This window comes from Solanum tuberosum, unplaced genomic scaffold (assembly GCF_000226075.1).
Source record: "Solanum tuberosum cultivar DM 1-3 516 R44 unplaced genomic scaffold, SolTub_3.0 scf00010, whole genome shotgun sequence".
NCBI classification, from domain to species: Eukaryota; Viridiplantae; Streptophyta; class Magnoliopsida; order Solanales; family Solanaceae; genus Solanum; species Solanum tuberosum.
Window position 1 is genome coordinate 211,464 of NW_006238936.1, and position 16,708 is coordinate 228,171.

Consider the following 16,708-nt stretch of genomic DNA (forward strand, 5'->3'; position numbering starts at 1 on the left):
GCAAAACTAATTGAAAAAAGTGTTAAAAAATATTTCTCTTCTTGTGTGTAGTTTGATCAAGGACGAACAATGATTTAAGTGTGTGGGAGTGTTGATGGTAGGTCATAACATGAGTTTTTAGCTATATTTTTGCTTTATTTGTCACTTTGATTGTGGTTCAACCATAATATTTTATGTTTGATGCTTATGACGACACTTTTTAATTGTATGATTAATTTTAAAATTTTTAAAATAGTTTTGGAGCCAAAATAGAACCTTGACACCTTGAAATTTGAGTAGAGGTCAAATTAATCGAGAGAATGTCTAAGTTCGAGGAGCAAAGATGCAGGAGAAACATAAAAATCATGGCTTGAGAATTTGGCTTGGCGCGACCTAAGCCGCGACGCGTAAGGTATAATTGTGCAAGATTTTCAATCCATCTTTTCAAGGTTATTTTGGTATAAGATCATATATATATATATACACTCCAAAAAACCACGAAAAAGATGGACACACGAAGAACACAGAAAAAACAACTAATGATGGGAAACAAATTTTCACTAGTTTTATCATCTTTTTTATTCAATACGACAGTAGCAATTGAAAATTGATTGTAATTGTCATGCCTCGAGTCTGCACATTGGATGTGGCTGACACTCGATAATCATTATTGGTCCCCAAGCAAACCCTTGGTCTGGCTGACTATGACACATATGACTCAACAAAATACACAGAAGCTTTAATCTATGAGCATTTAAAGCATTTAGAGAACTTTTAAAACAACATCTAAAAATACTTAATATAAATAGTAAATATTTAATAAAACATTCTAAGAAAAATATTGGAAACCTTCTAACTCTGTCTGTTCATGAAGTCTCTACTATCTAAAGATTAATGTCAGGACAAAAACCACGACGCCTCTCAAAATCCTACTACTATATAGTAATAAAATGGAGTCCTCCGAAAGCAGGGAGGTCTCACCAAAAGCTGACGAGTAGATGAAGTAATCTCAACGTAATGCATGTTGATGATCCTAAATACCTGAATCTGCATCATAAAAAGATGCATGTCGAAGACATCAGTACGTTGAATGTACGAGTATGTAATATGGTTGAATAAAATAATAACTGAACTAATGACTGAATACATATCAAGTAAAACAATATATGAACAAGTAGTGAAAAACCATTTGTACTTTACAATAAGATATGCAATAAAAGCAATATGAGAATAGAAAACTTTACTCTGTGGAGAGTTTCTCTAACCGACAACTAACACTATGAGCCTAGCAATGATACAACGTTTCACCCATATTGCAAGGGTCATCATATACTTTGTCAGGGTATAGGATGCTAACTATAACTACGAAATTCATCCAATAAGCCTTCTTGAGGCAATGAGGAGTCGCCCAAAAAGTTGATGTGATCCTATCCTACGCTAGCTATGTAGTTTTATGGGCTTTGAGTGAAAAATAAACTCTTACCCAATTTGGTGCTCGATACTACTCCCAAAAACATCAATATCAATATGTTCAATAGTCCTATGAGAGAACTTTCTTTACTTTACTTTCACTTTGCTTTGCTGCAGTACCTTTCAGAAAATCAATTATACTCTTTCTCTTTATCAACTTTCAAATAGTAAATATGAAACCATTTTATTCTTTCTTTAAAAATTCCTTTCAAAGCATGCATTTAAAAGGTATACTTCTGGACTCATCTTTCAAGTCTGAAATCAATGTATAAGAAATCTCTTATAATAATCTCTATAAACATGACTACGAATTCAATATGCTTAATAGAAATCAAAATCTCAACACTTAAGGAATTATAACTCAGAATAAGAAACACAACTGAATTCGATTTTCAAGAGACTACAAATAAAACTCTGAACATAATATTTTAATGACTGAATTTAGATGTAGGGTGTAGGGAAGAACTTAGTCCATTAGTGTGAGTTGCCTTACATACCTGAAAGAACAAGGTTCTTGAAGAAAAACTTGCTTGGAAGCCTTAAAACCCTAGCTTTGGTATTTCTTGAAGTTCTAGAGCGTAGATGTTTTTGATAATGAGAGGGTTGAAATAATGAAAACTTATTGATTTTGGATTTTGGGAGAAATTAATAGTCATGGGCGGGGTTTTGGGATGAGGAAAAGACATAAACGCCATCCTAAAATGTGAAAGAAGAGAAAATTAAAAGAATTACAAAGTAACGCGCGTGATCGCGCAACTGAAGCTTAGTTCGCACGGCACTTCGCGCAACCTTAACGGTAACCTGACCTTGTCGCGCAATGAACGTCCACTTCGCGCGTCGATTTGCGCAGAACATGTAGTGCCCAAATAAATGGGCTCAACTTTTAGCACATAACTTAAATTGACGAACGATTAAAATGGTTGAAAGAAGACTTCAAGGCCTTTCATTTAGTTGGTATTAAGCCTCAAAACTCTTCATATGTTAGGAGGTATGATTGGTTGAAGATGACCCTTGAATGAACTTACACGGAAAAACTTAATCGTTAGGTAACCTTTTAACTCGACTTTATGCTAAATGCTCATTATGACCTTAACTCACATTCAAAACATTTATAATACTTAGGAATGGACCTTAACATATATAAACAAGTAGTATATTACCCGACCGAAGTTGACACACTAACGACAACAAATTCGGATTCTAAGAGTAGAATTGTGAGGTGTTACAGTAATGAATTCTAGATTTTTTTTTCTTCTTTGACTGTTTTTATTTTAACGCTAATATGGAACAATTTCGCATACGATTTTGACAAATATAATGTATTTATTGATGTTTTTAAATTCGATTCTTATTTAGTTTGTTGAACTTATGGATAGTAGTTTTAATTAAATGTTGAGATATTTTTGAATATTTTAATCGAAAGAGGAGATGTACTATAAAATATTTGTATATAAATCTGATTTAGCTCAATTAGGATAATACTTTGTACAACTAGAATTCACATTTTCGAAAAAAGGACTCCTTTTTTATAATATGTTAATATTAAGTTGTCAAAATTGAAACATGATACAATAAGAAGAGAAAAAAACACCCTACAATAGAAACTTTTTGTTTGTCTTTCCTCTTTCAATTTGTTGACAAAATACTCTCATGGAGCTTTTCTAGAAAGGAAAAAACATTACATGGAGAAGGGAAGGGAAAGAAAAGAGATCATACAAATCAAAAGATAAACACTGGCATTAATAGACTATAAAACAATGTACATGTCAAGTAATCCATTCTAAGTATAGATGCTAATCAACAATTACAAATAAGAAATTTGAGGCCAAAAAAAAAAATCACTCAACAATCTACATGTCTTAGTTTTTACAAGTACATAGATCAACCATAGCACTTAAAGCATTCAAATCACAAATTTTTAATTATGAAAAATGTTGTCTTACAAAGCAAAAGGGAAAGAAGAACACTTTTTTTTTGTTTCCCAGCCAGTGTACGGACAAGTCTAGATTAAATCTGAATTGCGCATTCGGGGGTGGCGCTCCAACAGGAAAGAAGAACTTAATCAACAAAGTTCTGTTCTTGGTTTCTTCCTAACAGAAATGCAACCTCTTTGATGATCTCTAAATATTTTAAGCTCAGAACAATCCCTCAAATCTTCAAGACTTATGTATTGTTGTTTCACCATTCTTGAAAAATCACAACCAGTATCATTAATCCAAATATAAGGGTGGCAAGATTCATCATAATAATAAAGTAAACTCTTAACTCCACCTTTATAATAATTATTATTACTAGGCATATAAGCCTTGTAAATTTTCTTGGAATTTAGCCTCTTTGATGATCCTGGTTTCAATGTATGAACTTTCTTCAAGATTGAACCAACCCTTATTTGCAATTCAATTGATTTATCACTAAAATTCCAAATCCTTGTTCCAAAACTAGAGACTTGAGCTTGATCTTTGCACCCATTGAAGCATTTCACTAAAGACACAAGGCTAAAATTACCACCACTCTCCATTTCATTATGTGCAACAAGTTGAGTCTTTTTTTGGTCACCAAGGCTAGCTTTTTAAAGGGTCTAGATAAAGCAAATAGTCATCATATATTTAGTGTAACTTTCAGCCAATTGCTATATATTCCAAACTTTGCCTACTAATTGATTCTGATATTCTTGGATTTGTGGGCCATTGAAAATGTAGTAACTCTTTGGTTAGGGAGTGAGAGAAATTAAGTTTATTAGCTGTGAGACTATGACATGATTTTAAAGAGTGACATGATTTATATATATAATATATGATATTTATTAAAGACATCTATATTTTACGGTGATTATGATAAAACTAATAGTGTAAATTGTTAACCATTTAATGTTGTGCTAATAGAATAATTATAATTATGCTAGGAGGAAAAAAAGGTATTTGTGGGAATATCTCTGCTGACGAACTATTCAGTAGTACGGATTTTTTCGTCATTAATGATTTCAACATCTATGATTGAGTTGCCAACTTTTTTGGATTGAGTAAAATGAAGCAAATTCGGTTGAGGTTCGTGAGCTTGTCAACCATTTCTACATCCGGAATGGAGGGTTGCTTTGGTTTGAAGCTATTCCCATTAGGTTGCTTTCTCCGAGGAAGGTGTTTAAAAGACATTAGTGGACTTAAAAGAGTTAGCTTGCTCAAAGAAGCTTAACTAGAAAGCAGATCAGGTCTTACGCAACCTTAGATTATCCATCATCTTTTCTTTATTTGTATCACCAAAACACCGAAAGGCCGTCTTTATGTACCTCCGGAGCCCTGGCCCATTCAGGAAAAATAAGTTGGGAAAAGACTAGCAAATTTCTTAGGCTAATAGAGTAGGTGGTTGTAAATTTACTACTAGTTATAATTAAGTTTATTAGCTGTGAGACTATGACATATTATTTTCTATTAAGGAGTGACATAATTTATATAAAATATGATATTTCATAAAGACACCTGTATCTTTCAGTGATTAAGAAGTGCCTCCTAAAACTTTAAAAAAAATTAAACAACATTTAAGTAGTATGATAGGCTTATTAGGATGATATAGTGTAGGCCAAAAATCTTAAGGTGTTTGAAGGGGATTTAAGAAAAATGTCCATTTTCTTGACAACAATGTCCAATCTTCATTTCTAAGGTACCACATAATTTGGACTATAACAAGATAAAAGCAACTTTCTTGGGGTCAGAAAAGCAAGAATTGTTTAATAGTGAATTATGGATTAGGCTTCAAATAATTTTGCTTTATCTGTCATGATTATGCTTGTGCTTTTTTAATCTTTTTTTAACTTTAATAATTATAATTTCTAACAAGAGCACCTTTAGCCTCTTTCTGGTGAAACTTCAGCGGCAGGCAAAGAATTCAGAATTGCCAATTCTTTTTTTAAGATATTGGAACTTGACTTGACTGTGGTCCTGACCCACCAGCCATTTGGTGAAAAGTACTACTAAATATTAGGCCACACCAAAAACTTTAGTGCCCTTGTTATGATGTTTGTTGATATACAAAGAGGAAAAATATTGTAGTGCTAGTAGTTAAAAGTATCTTCTTGTGTTCCCACATGGTTCTATTGATAAAATGTAACATGCCTAGTGCAAGAACATGAACTGCTTTTTTGAAATTCATATGTTATTGTTCCCAAGTAAGGAGATAAAGGTTCTATCGTTAACTTCGTGTGATACTTAGGCAAAGTTGAGTGAGTGATCCTTTCTCGTTACAAAAAATAGTTTAGACTTTCGTGAAATAAAGTAAAAGTTGAATGACCATCCATCCAGAATGAAACGAACCAATTCAAGGCCAACCATAGTTGCCTTCACCAGTTGCTCACTCTATGGATCCAAAAGTAACTTGGTAAGACATTGCATAAGTTTCAGTTCCAATAAAATGACTGTCACAAACAGATGCACAACTGAGTTTAAAGTTCAACTAGTTGTCTTAGTTTTCTCTTGAGAATATAAGGAGCAAGTGCTTTATCAAGTCCAATCCAAGAACATGATAAAGGGTTCTTATGGGTTTGAGAAGTAGACTAAGGGTACGCGTAAAGGAAGAAAATTATTTCCCGGGGTTTATTACACTGGTGGTAATGGTAATCCAAGACTTGTAGATTTGAAGTAGCCCCAAAAAGAAACTAAAAAATTCAATTTTTGTCCAAACTACGTCCATTTGTATGATCTGCCTGTACAAATGAAGACTATGAAAAAGCTTCTTCACCAAAGGGATGTCAAAATCATCAATAAGAAATGATACCTATAGCCATAGCGCAAGTATGAAATTTACAAAATACCAGTCCTATTTTTCATGATTGTCTTGAGCAGAATCTATCTTTATTATAAGGGGCTGGTCGAGACGTGCAGCTGAATCAGCCACAGTTGGTAGCTCTGGTATTGACAATATGTCATCAATGTCTTCATTTTCAGCCAGTGCTTTTTCTAAAGCGGCCTTTGCAACTCTTGTCACACAAATAATCAGAAACACTGCAATACACACAACCAAGGTGGTGGTTATTTGAAATCCTACGTTCAAATGTGTTGGCATTTCATCAGAGATGCAACATAGCTTAATCCTAACATCATTTGCAGATAATTTACGCATGTAATACTCAAATACATGTTAATATTCCAAGAGACTTTCACAATGAAACAAGCTGGGGGGAGCAGCAAAAAATGCTTGGTGAGAAAAAAAAATTCCATTCATGAGAAGGATGAATACTTTTAGAATTGCTAGACTAAAGATCGCTCTATACTAACAACATCATTCTCATAATAAAAGCAAAGTTATACACAGGTAATACTAAAGTATATAACTACATATTAATATTTCAAGAGATGTTCACAATGGAAAAGCTGGAGGGAGCAAATGATGTTTGGTGTGAAAAGATTTGCAGTTCATGAGACGGATGAATACTTTTAGAAAAGCTGGTAAGGTAGTTACATATAGCACTTTAGCTTCTCCTCTTCTACTTCTTGAAGTCTTATCAAAGAATCTATGGCCCTGCCCAGACCCCACTTGTGGGAATACACCGGCTACACTGAAAGCTTTTTATTTATTTATTTTGCAACTTCTAAGTTCTTCTCCGTCTCCCTTTTTCTGATTGTTAAAGGTAAGTATATTAACTTCAACAATAAGAGAATGCTGAAAAATAGGTACAAGAGGAGGCTACATTACAAATTGTGTAATGAGCTCAACAAGTCGATCATGGCATTTATGTCATTTGCAATAGCAGCCATGTAGCACCCAAAAAAAAGAAAGAAGAGAAGATATACATCTTTGCCAAATAGAGACTGAAGAAAGCATCTATTTACAAGGGTCGGAGACCCATAACCCTTTCTTATTATTAGTATAAGATAGCTTGTCTTGGCTCCGCACCATGCATCATTCCAATCCGGTTTTCATGAATATGGAACTCCATTCACTATATTTTGCATTGTTGATAGTTATGTATAGTAAATTTTTTTGGATAAATAGTTATGCATAGCATATACTTGATTGTTGGCCTATGTTTGAGAAAATTAGGTTATCAAAATGCCAGCAGGGGTATGCTCAAGTTTTAAGAGAGCTATAAGTCAAGGTCTTACGCATTTCCCCAATTAATTCTATTCGAGTCAAATACAAGTTACATTATAATGCCAGCATTCAAATTAAAGAGCCGCTTAGAAAAAATTGACTGGTGATTTTCGCTTTCTAACAACATATGAACATCTTGAGAAAATATTAAATATTTGCAGCAATTTCACATGTAGAAATCTTTTCTGATCAATAACAAAAAATTAATGCAATTTATTAGTATTAGAGACTCACCAGACACCAAAAGCCCCAATATTATCATAGCCTGGCCACACAGAAAACAAAAAGAAAAAAGGATTGTCAAAAATTCAAATAGAACAAACAACGAGAAGGATTGATTTAATACAATCATTCATTTTATTGGATAAGAAGTCCACAGCAAAGTAGGGCTAGAATGATTACTAGGGCTGTCAAATTAGTGGGTTGGGCTAAATTTGCACAAGTAGAAATGATTACCAACTTATGAATATTTTATCAATAGTTGCCAACAAAGCACTTGGTTTTGGCATTTGTGATCTTCTATCTTTTTGGTGATCAAGTAAATATTGCCATTTATGTGACCTATTTATTCATTTTGAAAAAATAAAACATCACCCACTAAAAAATTAGTAACTATAGGTTAGAGTTCAATTAGTGAGGTATCATTATGTTAAGCTGAACATATATTATTCCACATACTGGTTGCATTCATATGAAATTTAAAATTGGTGAATATTGCGACGAGTGTAGTGCGACATCCATATGCAAGAAACTATTAGGACAAATTCAATTTTAGAAATACTGAACAATGAATGAAATAAAGAAATCCAAAAATAAAGGCAAAATATATTATTTGAATAAACACTACGAATGTAGAAAATGTACACTTATTGCTCACTTGAAGCTCAGAACTGCTTGTCTTTTGTAAAATAAAACCTAAAAATGGCAACAAAGCCAAGCTAAGTCATTTCAGTGGAGGACAGTTCCACAGTCCATACTAACCCAATCCATGCAAGTTTCGCCAATTTGACTGGGTGTCAAAGCTGAGGCTACAAATAATAGATCCCATGTATAAGTATGACAATTAGCCATTCTCTGTAACTGTCATGACTTGATCCATTTTGTCGGTGCAACATTTCAACAACTACTGCTGTGACACAACCTCAAGTTGAGGGCGGCTTTGAGAATCCTCAATGTCATAAATGCTCTATTTGGGTTGATAATGTATTTCAATATTCCATACTTAAGGATTATATTTCTAATATACTCCAGTGATTACATCTTTAATATACTAAGGGGTCATTTGGCTACAGGGATTACGGGGTTATCCCAGTATAAAATTTGGGAGTAAATTTATCAGTGTTTGGTTGTAGCCTGTAGGTATTAGAGAAAATCAGGATAAGATTCCTCATTCCTACCAAAATCATGGTATTATCTACCCACATGGAAGGTGGGATTATCTGTCATGGTTATAATCCCAGGATAATCTTGTTTTGAATCAAACAACCCCAAAGAGCCTTTCAAGTAAGCACTACCTTCTAATTGGTATCAGATATACAGATTTTCAATTTTCAATGTTTTCTATCTTTTGCTAGATCTGCCTCGATTCCAACATGTTCTAAATCTATTGAGATAACTTTTTTCCATGTAATTTTAGGTCTACATTTTCCTCTTTTAGCACCTTCAAACACCATGTTCAAGGACTATGTAACACATGGTCAAAGCGACATCTCTTATTTTATCCTTTATACACGCTACTTGCACCTTCTAACAGATGTGATCATTTATGATTTTATCTACTCTTGTAGGAGCATACATCCATCTTAACATTTGCATTTCTAGACACTCCTCTTGTGGATATATTGGGCTTTAGAAGCCTAACATTCACTTAAATTCACTCTTGTGGCACTCGTCCATTTCAACCATCCTACATTAATCCAATGTGAACATCAATCTATCATTCCATTCTCCTGGATTATTGAGCCTATATCTAAATTGCCTATATTTAGGCACCTGAACCTCAAGTTCATCTAATCTGACATTTAACTTCACTCCTATCTCACTGTCTAAACTTCTCATGCATGTATTGTCTTACTCCTACCAGTGTTGTTAAAAGTCATTGCTTCGTTGCTTAGGGGGATGATGCAATGTGAAGCGAGGCATTGGGGCTTTATAGGTGAAGTCATGTGCTTCAGATAGGCAGACCTTCAAGCAATGACGTGCAAGGTGATGGTGATCCAAACAAGAAACGGTCAGTTATTTGAATTGCAACTTTGAGAAGTTAGAACTAATATTGACACATATATTGGATGCTAAAATTAGTTATTTCACTTGCAAATTCATTATTATTATATGTTTGATATTTTTAATATTTGATAAGTCGTCCGCTTCACTTCAAAGAAGTGTGCGCTTTATACTTCTCACTTTTTGCTTTAAGAATCATGAGCCTCTTTGTTTTTTCGCACTTTTCACTTTTAAAACACTGACTTTTGTTTATCTTAAAACTCTTACTCTCTAAAGTACTTCTCTATAGCTCGAGCCTATGATTGACACCCTCATCAATTTCATCAATTAACACAATATCATCTGCAAAGAGCATGCTTCATGGTATCTCATCCTGTTGGTTAATATGTCCATAACAAGCACAAATAGGTACGGGCTTAACGTAGAGCCCTGGTGCAAACCCATGGTAAGGGGAACTCCTCTGTTCCTACCACTGTTCTCACATCTGTAACAGCTCCTTCATACATATCCTTTATGATATTCATATATTTGATATGAATTCTTTTCTTTTCCATTACCAACCAAAGGACATTTCTTGGGAGTTGGGACTCTATCATATGCGTTCTGTAAGTCGACGAAATATCATGTTTAGATTCTTTTTCTTCTTATAATTTTCCATCAATCTTCTTAGTAAAAATATAGCCTCTATTGTAGACCAATCAAACATAAAACAAAATAGGTTCTCTGTTCGACATTTATATTTTATATTCTTCCTTTTCCTCTGTGTGTGTGTGTGTGGGGGGAGGGGGATTTGGAATAACTGGATTAAAAGGAAGTTGACTTGTCCAACATTTTGATTTAGTTTTCACATAATGATGATTCCTCCCATACATCTTGATTGGCTTACTTTCTACACAGAGCAGCCCACAAGGCAAAGTTATGATCTTGAATACTAAAAATATCAACAATCAATCAACTATGTCTATCAAACTAGTAGGGGACGGATATATGAATCCTCTATCTCTATTCCCGGCAATTTGGACAAATCGTCCAATATATTTAGTGCTCTTTCGAACTAGAGATTCTCCAAAACTAGACAGAATCTTGACAAATATCAAACTTAAATAAGATGAAGTCTTAATCACACAGAGTTGTTTTATCCTTCATATGGACCCTTTACTTTCATTTGTTCTGTTCTTAGCTAAAATTGCATGTAATCCTGGAGAAGACAGCTTTATTTCATATGATTTTGTCTATTTCATCCCATTTTAGCACAACAATCATCAGTGTCATGCCTACAGATACCGTCTGTGTGTGCTACTTTTTTTTGAGAAAAAATCTGTGTTCTACTTTTTTTTGAGAAAAAATCTGTGTGCGTGTGCTACTTGCACTCAACTAAATGTGATTAATTTCTAAGTTTGTCTAATCTTGTACTTACTCCGTTCACTTTTACTTGTCAATTATACTAAAAATAAAATTCACTTTTACTTGTCCACTTTAGCATATCAAGAAAAAGACAATTTTATTTTTCCTATTTTACCCTTAACATTAACTACTCATTCCCCAAATTATTTTTCCAAATCCATTGAAACTATATAACATTAATATGGGTATTATGGTAAAATGTGCTATTTATTTATTATTTCTTAAGGGGAGTGCTGCAAAAGCCATCGTGGACAAGCAAAAGTGAACGGAGGGATTATAAGTGTATCCAGCTTAACATTTATATCTCTACGACAACCATCAAATTACTGTAATAGAATACTTATTTTCTATGACCACGAAATCTGTCTAGGGCCAACCTTAGGACCAATGCAGCCTTGGAAACTCGTGGATAATGGGTCCGCCCTCTACACTTCTCCACTTACATATTAGCATAGTTTCATATGGCGCAGGGCTCAAACCTGTGACTAAGTCACAAGTTCCCCAAATCTTTGCCATTTGAACTAAGCTCTAGGGTCAGTACCATAATAGAATACTTATTCATTCCCAATGAAATACTGTAAATTCATAGTTCACCACAACAACAATGAACTTTCAGTTTTTCATTTATCTAATGCAGCTTGTCTCTTTTAATTTCTCAACAAGGAAAAAGTGGTTGTGGGCCCTACATATTCCCCTAATACAAAAGATCAACTCTCATCTCAATGATTGTGCAAAACGTTCAATTAAGAATGAATTGCCTGAATGCATCGTTGACTTTACATTATCTAATGTTACCAAGTACATAGATCACTTCGGTTAGTGGAACAGTAACAAGTTTCTTAGCTTAACTACCCTCTTTTAATTTTCCGTTTATTAGCAAGCATTCATTAGTTCATCAATAACCGTATAAAATTAAAATCTTATGTCTCTGTTTAACATCCTGAAAATAGTCACGTTGTACTCAATTTTCACTCTTCCAGCAAGATATGGTATGTTGAGAGTGTTATCTCATCAGTTATTAGTTAGATAGGCAAAACATATCACATCCATGCAGTGAAATTTTTTGGAAGCTACTTCATAAATGAGTCAATGGCATGTTGTGATTTGTTTACATATCTGACTTCATTTTTACTATTCCTTGCCCTCAAAAAGTTTTTTTTCCCAGCTTGTGTGCACCACCAACTTACGAGATGCCTTGTTAACTCCCCACTAACACAGGTACTGAGTCACTCTATGCACCAAGACTTAGGTGGATAGGAATAATTCACCTAGTTCACCTCTACTAGGATTTCAACCTTGGGTCCAAGATTGTCACTCCAACTCTTAGATTGATAGCACACCCTTGGGGGGTTCCTTGCCCTCCAAAGTTCTTCCAGGAGTGGAAGTAAAAGAAAAGCCCACAATTCGTCACATTAACTAGTTATTTGTCCTACATGCCTGTACAATACTACTATTCAGTTTGAAGCACAAAAGACCATTTGCCAATGTGTGACATGACTTAAATTACTATCAGATTAGCATAAGATTTGTTAAATGTATTTAGCACAGGCATTCACTTAGTTCTTACCCAGCGAGATTTTGAAAATTCACCCCATCCATGAGTAACATCAGAAAGATCTTTCAAAGTTGTGCCGACATACACCAGGGCAAAAGTTATTGGCTGCAATAGGGAAAGAAATAGATTCATCAATAATAACAACAACAACAACAAATCCAATGAATCCTGCAAGTGGCGTCTAAGTTGGGTAGTGAAATCATCAATAATAAATATTAATATGATAAAAAATATAGAAATCATAACTAAGGATCATTTTTCTAACACATCAATCAATAAGCAAAGAAACATGGATGGCGAAGGATGTCTGGGTGGAATTCCAAGGGTTATTGAAAAGATCAAGGCATGCAGATGATCCTAATATACCACAATGGCTTCTTGGTCAGGGTCATTTCACATGGATAGCACCAGTAGCAAGTCAACCACATAAATCAATAGAAATCTCTCTTCCAAGAGGAAGGATCAAGAATTTTATTTTGTCCCAGCATATTTATAAAGGGGTTGGACAGAGTCGCCCCAGATCAAACCTGGCACATATGCATGAGCTTACCAAAAATCCCTTTATATCATAGTCAAATTTGCTAATATCCCATTCTACATGCGTTGTTACAGGTCCCCCCGATTAGGTTTATGGTAACTGTTTTGCTTGGTCTCTCTAAATCTGGAGCTACATAAATGCTTTTAAACAACTTTATTGAATTTATGAGTAGGGCAGGGATGGAATGAGGTTGCTAACTACATTCCAGTAACATTTTTGACATTGCATTCGAGAAACCACACATCTGCAACTCCAAAAAACAGAGCTCAGGTTATTCTTTGACTACTACAGTGAAGCTACAGTGCCATCTACTTTTACAAGGATATCAAAATATTTCTTCAGATTCCATCATAAAAACACCTTCACCAAACACAATGACCATATCTATGTCACATGGCAAGCCATGAGAGTGATTTTGACCTGAGGAAACTTGGAAGGGAGGGGGAAGAGAGATAGATAGATGAGCTCAGAAAATTCTCTGCCTACAACAGTGAAGTAAGAAATAGCATTTACTTTTACAAGGATAAGAAAACAGTTCTCTAAATCTCATTGTAAAAACACCTCAACCACAGTCTAGGGCCATATCTATGTCGCATGGCAAGTAAAAAGAGTGATTTTGACCTAGAGGCAACTGGGAAAAGAAAAGAGGGGGGGAGGGGACCATGACCATATCGATGTCACATGGCAAACCATGAGAGCAATTTGACCCAGAATTTTGATGACAGATAGATAGAAAGAGTGAGACTTACCATCATTCCCAACCATGAAGCCAGCATGTATTCCCAAATTGAAACTGGTGTCACTGATAACAGGTAGTTCAGCATATTAAACGGAAGCAGAGGAACAAGTCGGAGCAGCAAAACAATCTGTCAAATCAGAGTAAATCAATGTGCAGGGTTACTTCTGCTCTTTTTGGAAATTAATATCCATATTACTGACACACTTCTAAGCCGAAACGACAACTTGAAGATGACATGATTATGAAAAGGGCCTTTTCGGGGCCTTTCAAGAAAGACATATGAACCTTAAAGCCAGATTTCCGAATTGCAATTGCAACTGCACGAAACTGTGGATAATCTTTCAATTTGGAAATGACAAATGACCTCCCAATCTGTCAAAATGTCAGTGAAAGAACAACAATTAACGAAAATAATCAGTTCACAAACAAACGTCTTAGGGGTATGGCACAAGAATATATAAACAGAAAGGAAAATGAAGGAAAAAGTAACAAAAAGTATGCCCTATCCATACACAAATTGTACATGGAAGACCATATCCTGAATAAAAAGTTATCCAAAATGACAAATCTACAGACTTGTACCTCAGGTAATCCAGTTTTTGTAATATGACTAGAGTACCAATCAGAGCTCAGGGAAGTGGACTATGGAAGAAATCGTTGTTGTTCTAACTTCTAAGCAATACTTCAAGTGAAATACATTTTTAACTGCTCAACAAAGTATCCCCTCTCTAGAATGAAAGAACTTACTGTTCTACCAAGAAGAAATGCTGCGGCAGCACCAATGGTAGCACCAATAGAATCAGCAACAAAACCCACAGGCAGGCCAAATAGATAACCACCACCTAGCTGAAAACAGGAACCATGCAGAGTTCAATTCAATCATAAGTCTGATAAATATGTGCTATAAAAGAATCTTGAACAGCTGTATTAAAAAAATGGTGGTTAGGACTTAGGAGGGAGACGTGACTTAAACAACAAACGCCACAAGTTTTACCGTAAGAACTGATGCAGGAACTGCCAATACTGTAAGAGGAATGTATGCAACAGCCCTGCAAGACACAGAAAACAACATGACCAAAAGCACATCAGCATAAATCTCCAGTGTTGATTGCGCAATCTTAAAGCAAGGAATTTTATTTCACCAATTTGAGGAAAACCCCTTGTAGAATAATTCTTTTTCATTAAATTAAGGGAAAACCCTTGTACAATACATCAACAACATACCCTGTGTATTCCCACAAGTGAGGTTTGAGAGGATAGAATGTACGCAGACCTTACCCCAACCTTGGGAGGTAGAGAGGTTGTTTCCGACAGACCATCGGCTCAAGAAAAATAAATTCAAAGCAGATCGGAAAAGAAACCTTGTATAATACAACATAAGGATATTCTACATAAAAGCAATGCTTAGACATATATTCAGCAGTCACCGATAAAAGTAGGAACCCCTGAAAATATCAGGGATAATAGAAAGAACTTGAATTGGATTGATGAGTTCTCTCACCTTTCAGGTGAAGATAATCACAGTAATCATGCTTCTAATTAGAACAAGAACTGACACACATCCAAATTTTACAAGGCTTATCTCTGGATTAAACTTCCATGAAGATATATAGTAATTCCTTTTTTTTTTCTTTTCGGAGATACCCACAAACATGCCGGCAGGGTTGCACGAAAAAATAACTCCCAGATGGTACCCATCAATAAGAACAATGTCTAACATATTCCCATGTTTTTACTCCAAGCACTCACATTTCACAGTGTGTACAGAGAAAAGGAGAAGTGAGGAGCTTAAGCAGCATAAACATGAACAACAGTCACCCTTTAACTCAAGAGCCAAATGGATGAAAGAACAACAACATAAAGGGATGAGCATTGAAAGAGCAAAAATGAACTTCTATAATGTCTAAACAAGGACAGGCTTCAGGTTAATATGGAAACTGTGAGAAATATTGGAAAAGAATATTATTGAATTGTTGTTGTTTACATTATTACATTGAGACCTTATTTATAGACCCTAGAATACAATCCTTTACCAAGTAGGATACTATTTAGTATTCCTATTTCTATTTCTATTCCTATTCCTGTTCTAATAGGATTGTATAAACTTATTCCTATTCTAATAGGATTGTATAAACCTATTCCTATTCTAATAGGATTGGATAAACCTATTCCTATTCTAACACTCCCCCTCAAGCTAGTGCATACAATTCATGTACCTAGCTTGTTACAAATGTAATTAACACGAGGACCGATGAGGGGCTTGGTGAGATATCTGCAAGTTGATCACTCGACTTCACAAATTTGACAATCAATCTCAATGGGCTTGGTCTTCTCATGAAATACTGAATTTGATGCATAATGCTGATAAAACAGAGAGTGATAAAATTACAGTGTTGAACTTCCCAAACCAAGCTTGCAAAGACTGTTTCAGACCATAGAGTGACTTACGTAATCAACATACAAGGCTACTAAACTCCCCCTGAGCAACAAAATTAGGTGGTTGCTCCATATAGACTTCTTCACAATGCAACGGTCGCCGAAAGTGCTCAAAATCTAGTATAAAGTGTATGGACAAGATGTTTGGTGAATAATTCCTTGGTGAGACATAAACTCCTGAAACTGGGATGATAAGTATTCTAACGCATTATCACTACGAAAAGTACGAATAGAAACACCAAACTGATTTTGTATTTCAGCAAAGAAACTTTTGAATATAGAA

At 34.8% G+C, this 16,708-nt stretch overlaps 2 protein-coding genes across 2 annotated transcripts in view; both read right to left on the minus strand.

Moving 5' to 3' along the window:
* Positions 1 to 3,346: 3,346 nt before the first annotated feature.
* On the minus strand, positions 3,347 to 4,136 carry LOC102598094 (uncharacterized). The gene has a single exon (XM_006339342.2). The coding sequence runs from the start codon at positions 3,965 to 3,967 to the stop codon at positions 3,512 to 3,514; it is 456 nt and encodes a 151-aa protein (XP_006339404.1). The 5' UTR covers positions 3,968 to 4,136; the 3' UTR covers positions 3,347 to 3,511.
* A 1,863-nt stretch (positions 4,137 to 5,999) lies between these two features.
* Positions 6,000 to 16,708, minus strand: part of LOC102598424 (TVP38/TMEM64 family membrane protein slr0305) — a 15,260-nt gene continuing 4,551 nt past the window's right edge. Inside the window, exons 3-9 of the mRNA XM_006339343.2 lie at positions 14,984 to 15,038; positions 14,737 to 14,835; positions 14,275 to 14,361; positions 14,000 to 14,116; positions 12,725 to 12,817; positions 7,765 to 7,795; positions 6,000 to 6,440 (exon numbers count right to left, since the gene is read on the minus strand). Coding sequence (XP_006339405.1) covers positions 6,256 to 6,440; positions 7,765 to 7,795; positions 12,725 to 12,817; positions 14,000 to 14,116; positions 14,275 to 14,361; positions 14,737 to 14,835; positions 14,984 to 15,038 — 667 coding nt within the window. The 3' untranslated portion in view covers positions 6,000 to 6,255. The remainder of the gene's footprint in view (positions 6,441 to 7,764; positions 7,796 to 12,724; positions 12,818 to 13,999; positions 14,117 to 14,274; positions 14,362 to 14,736; positions 14,836 to 14,983; positions 15,039 to 16,708) is intronic.

Bases quoted from the DNA above. Each gene is read 5' to 3' on its own strand.
- LOC102598094 (XM_006339342.2), bottom strand. From the start codon at position 3,967: ATGGAGAGTGGTGGTAATTTTAGCCTTGTGTCTTTAGTGAAATGCTTC.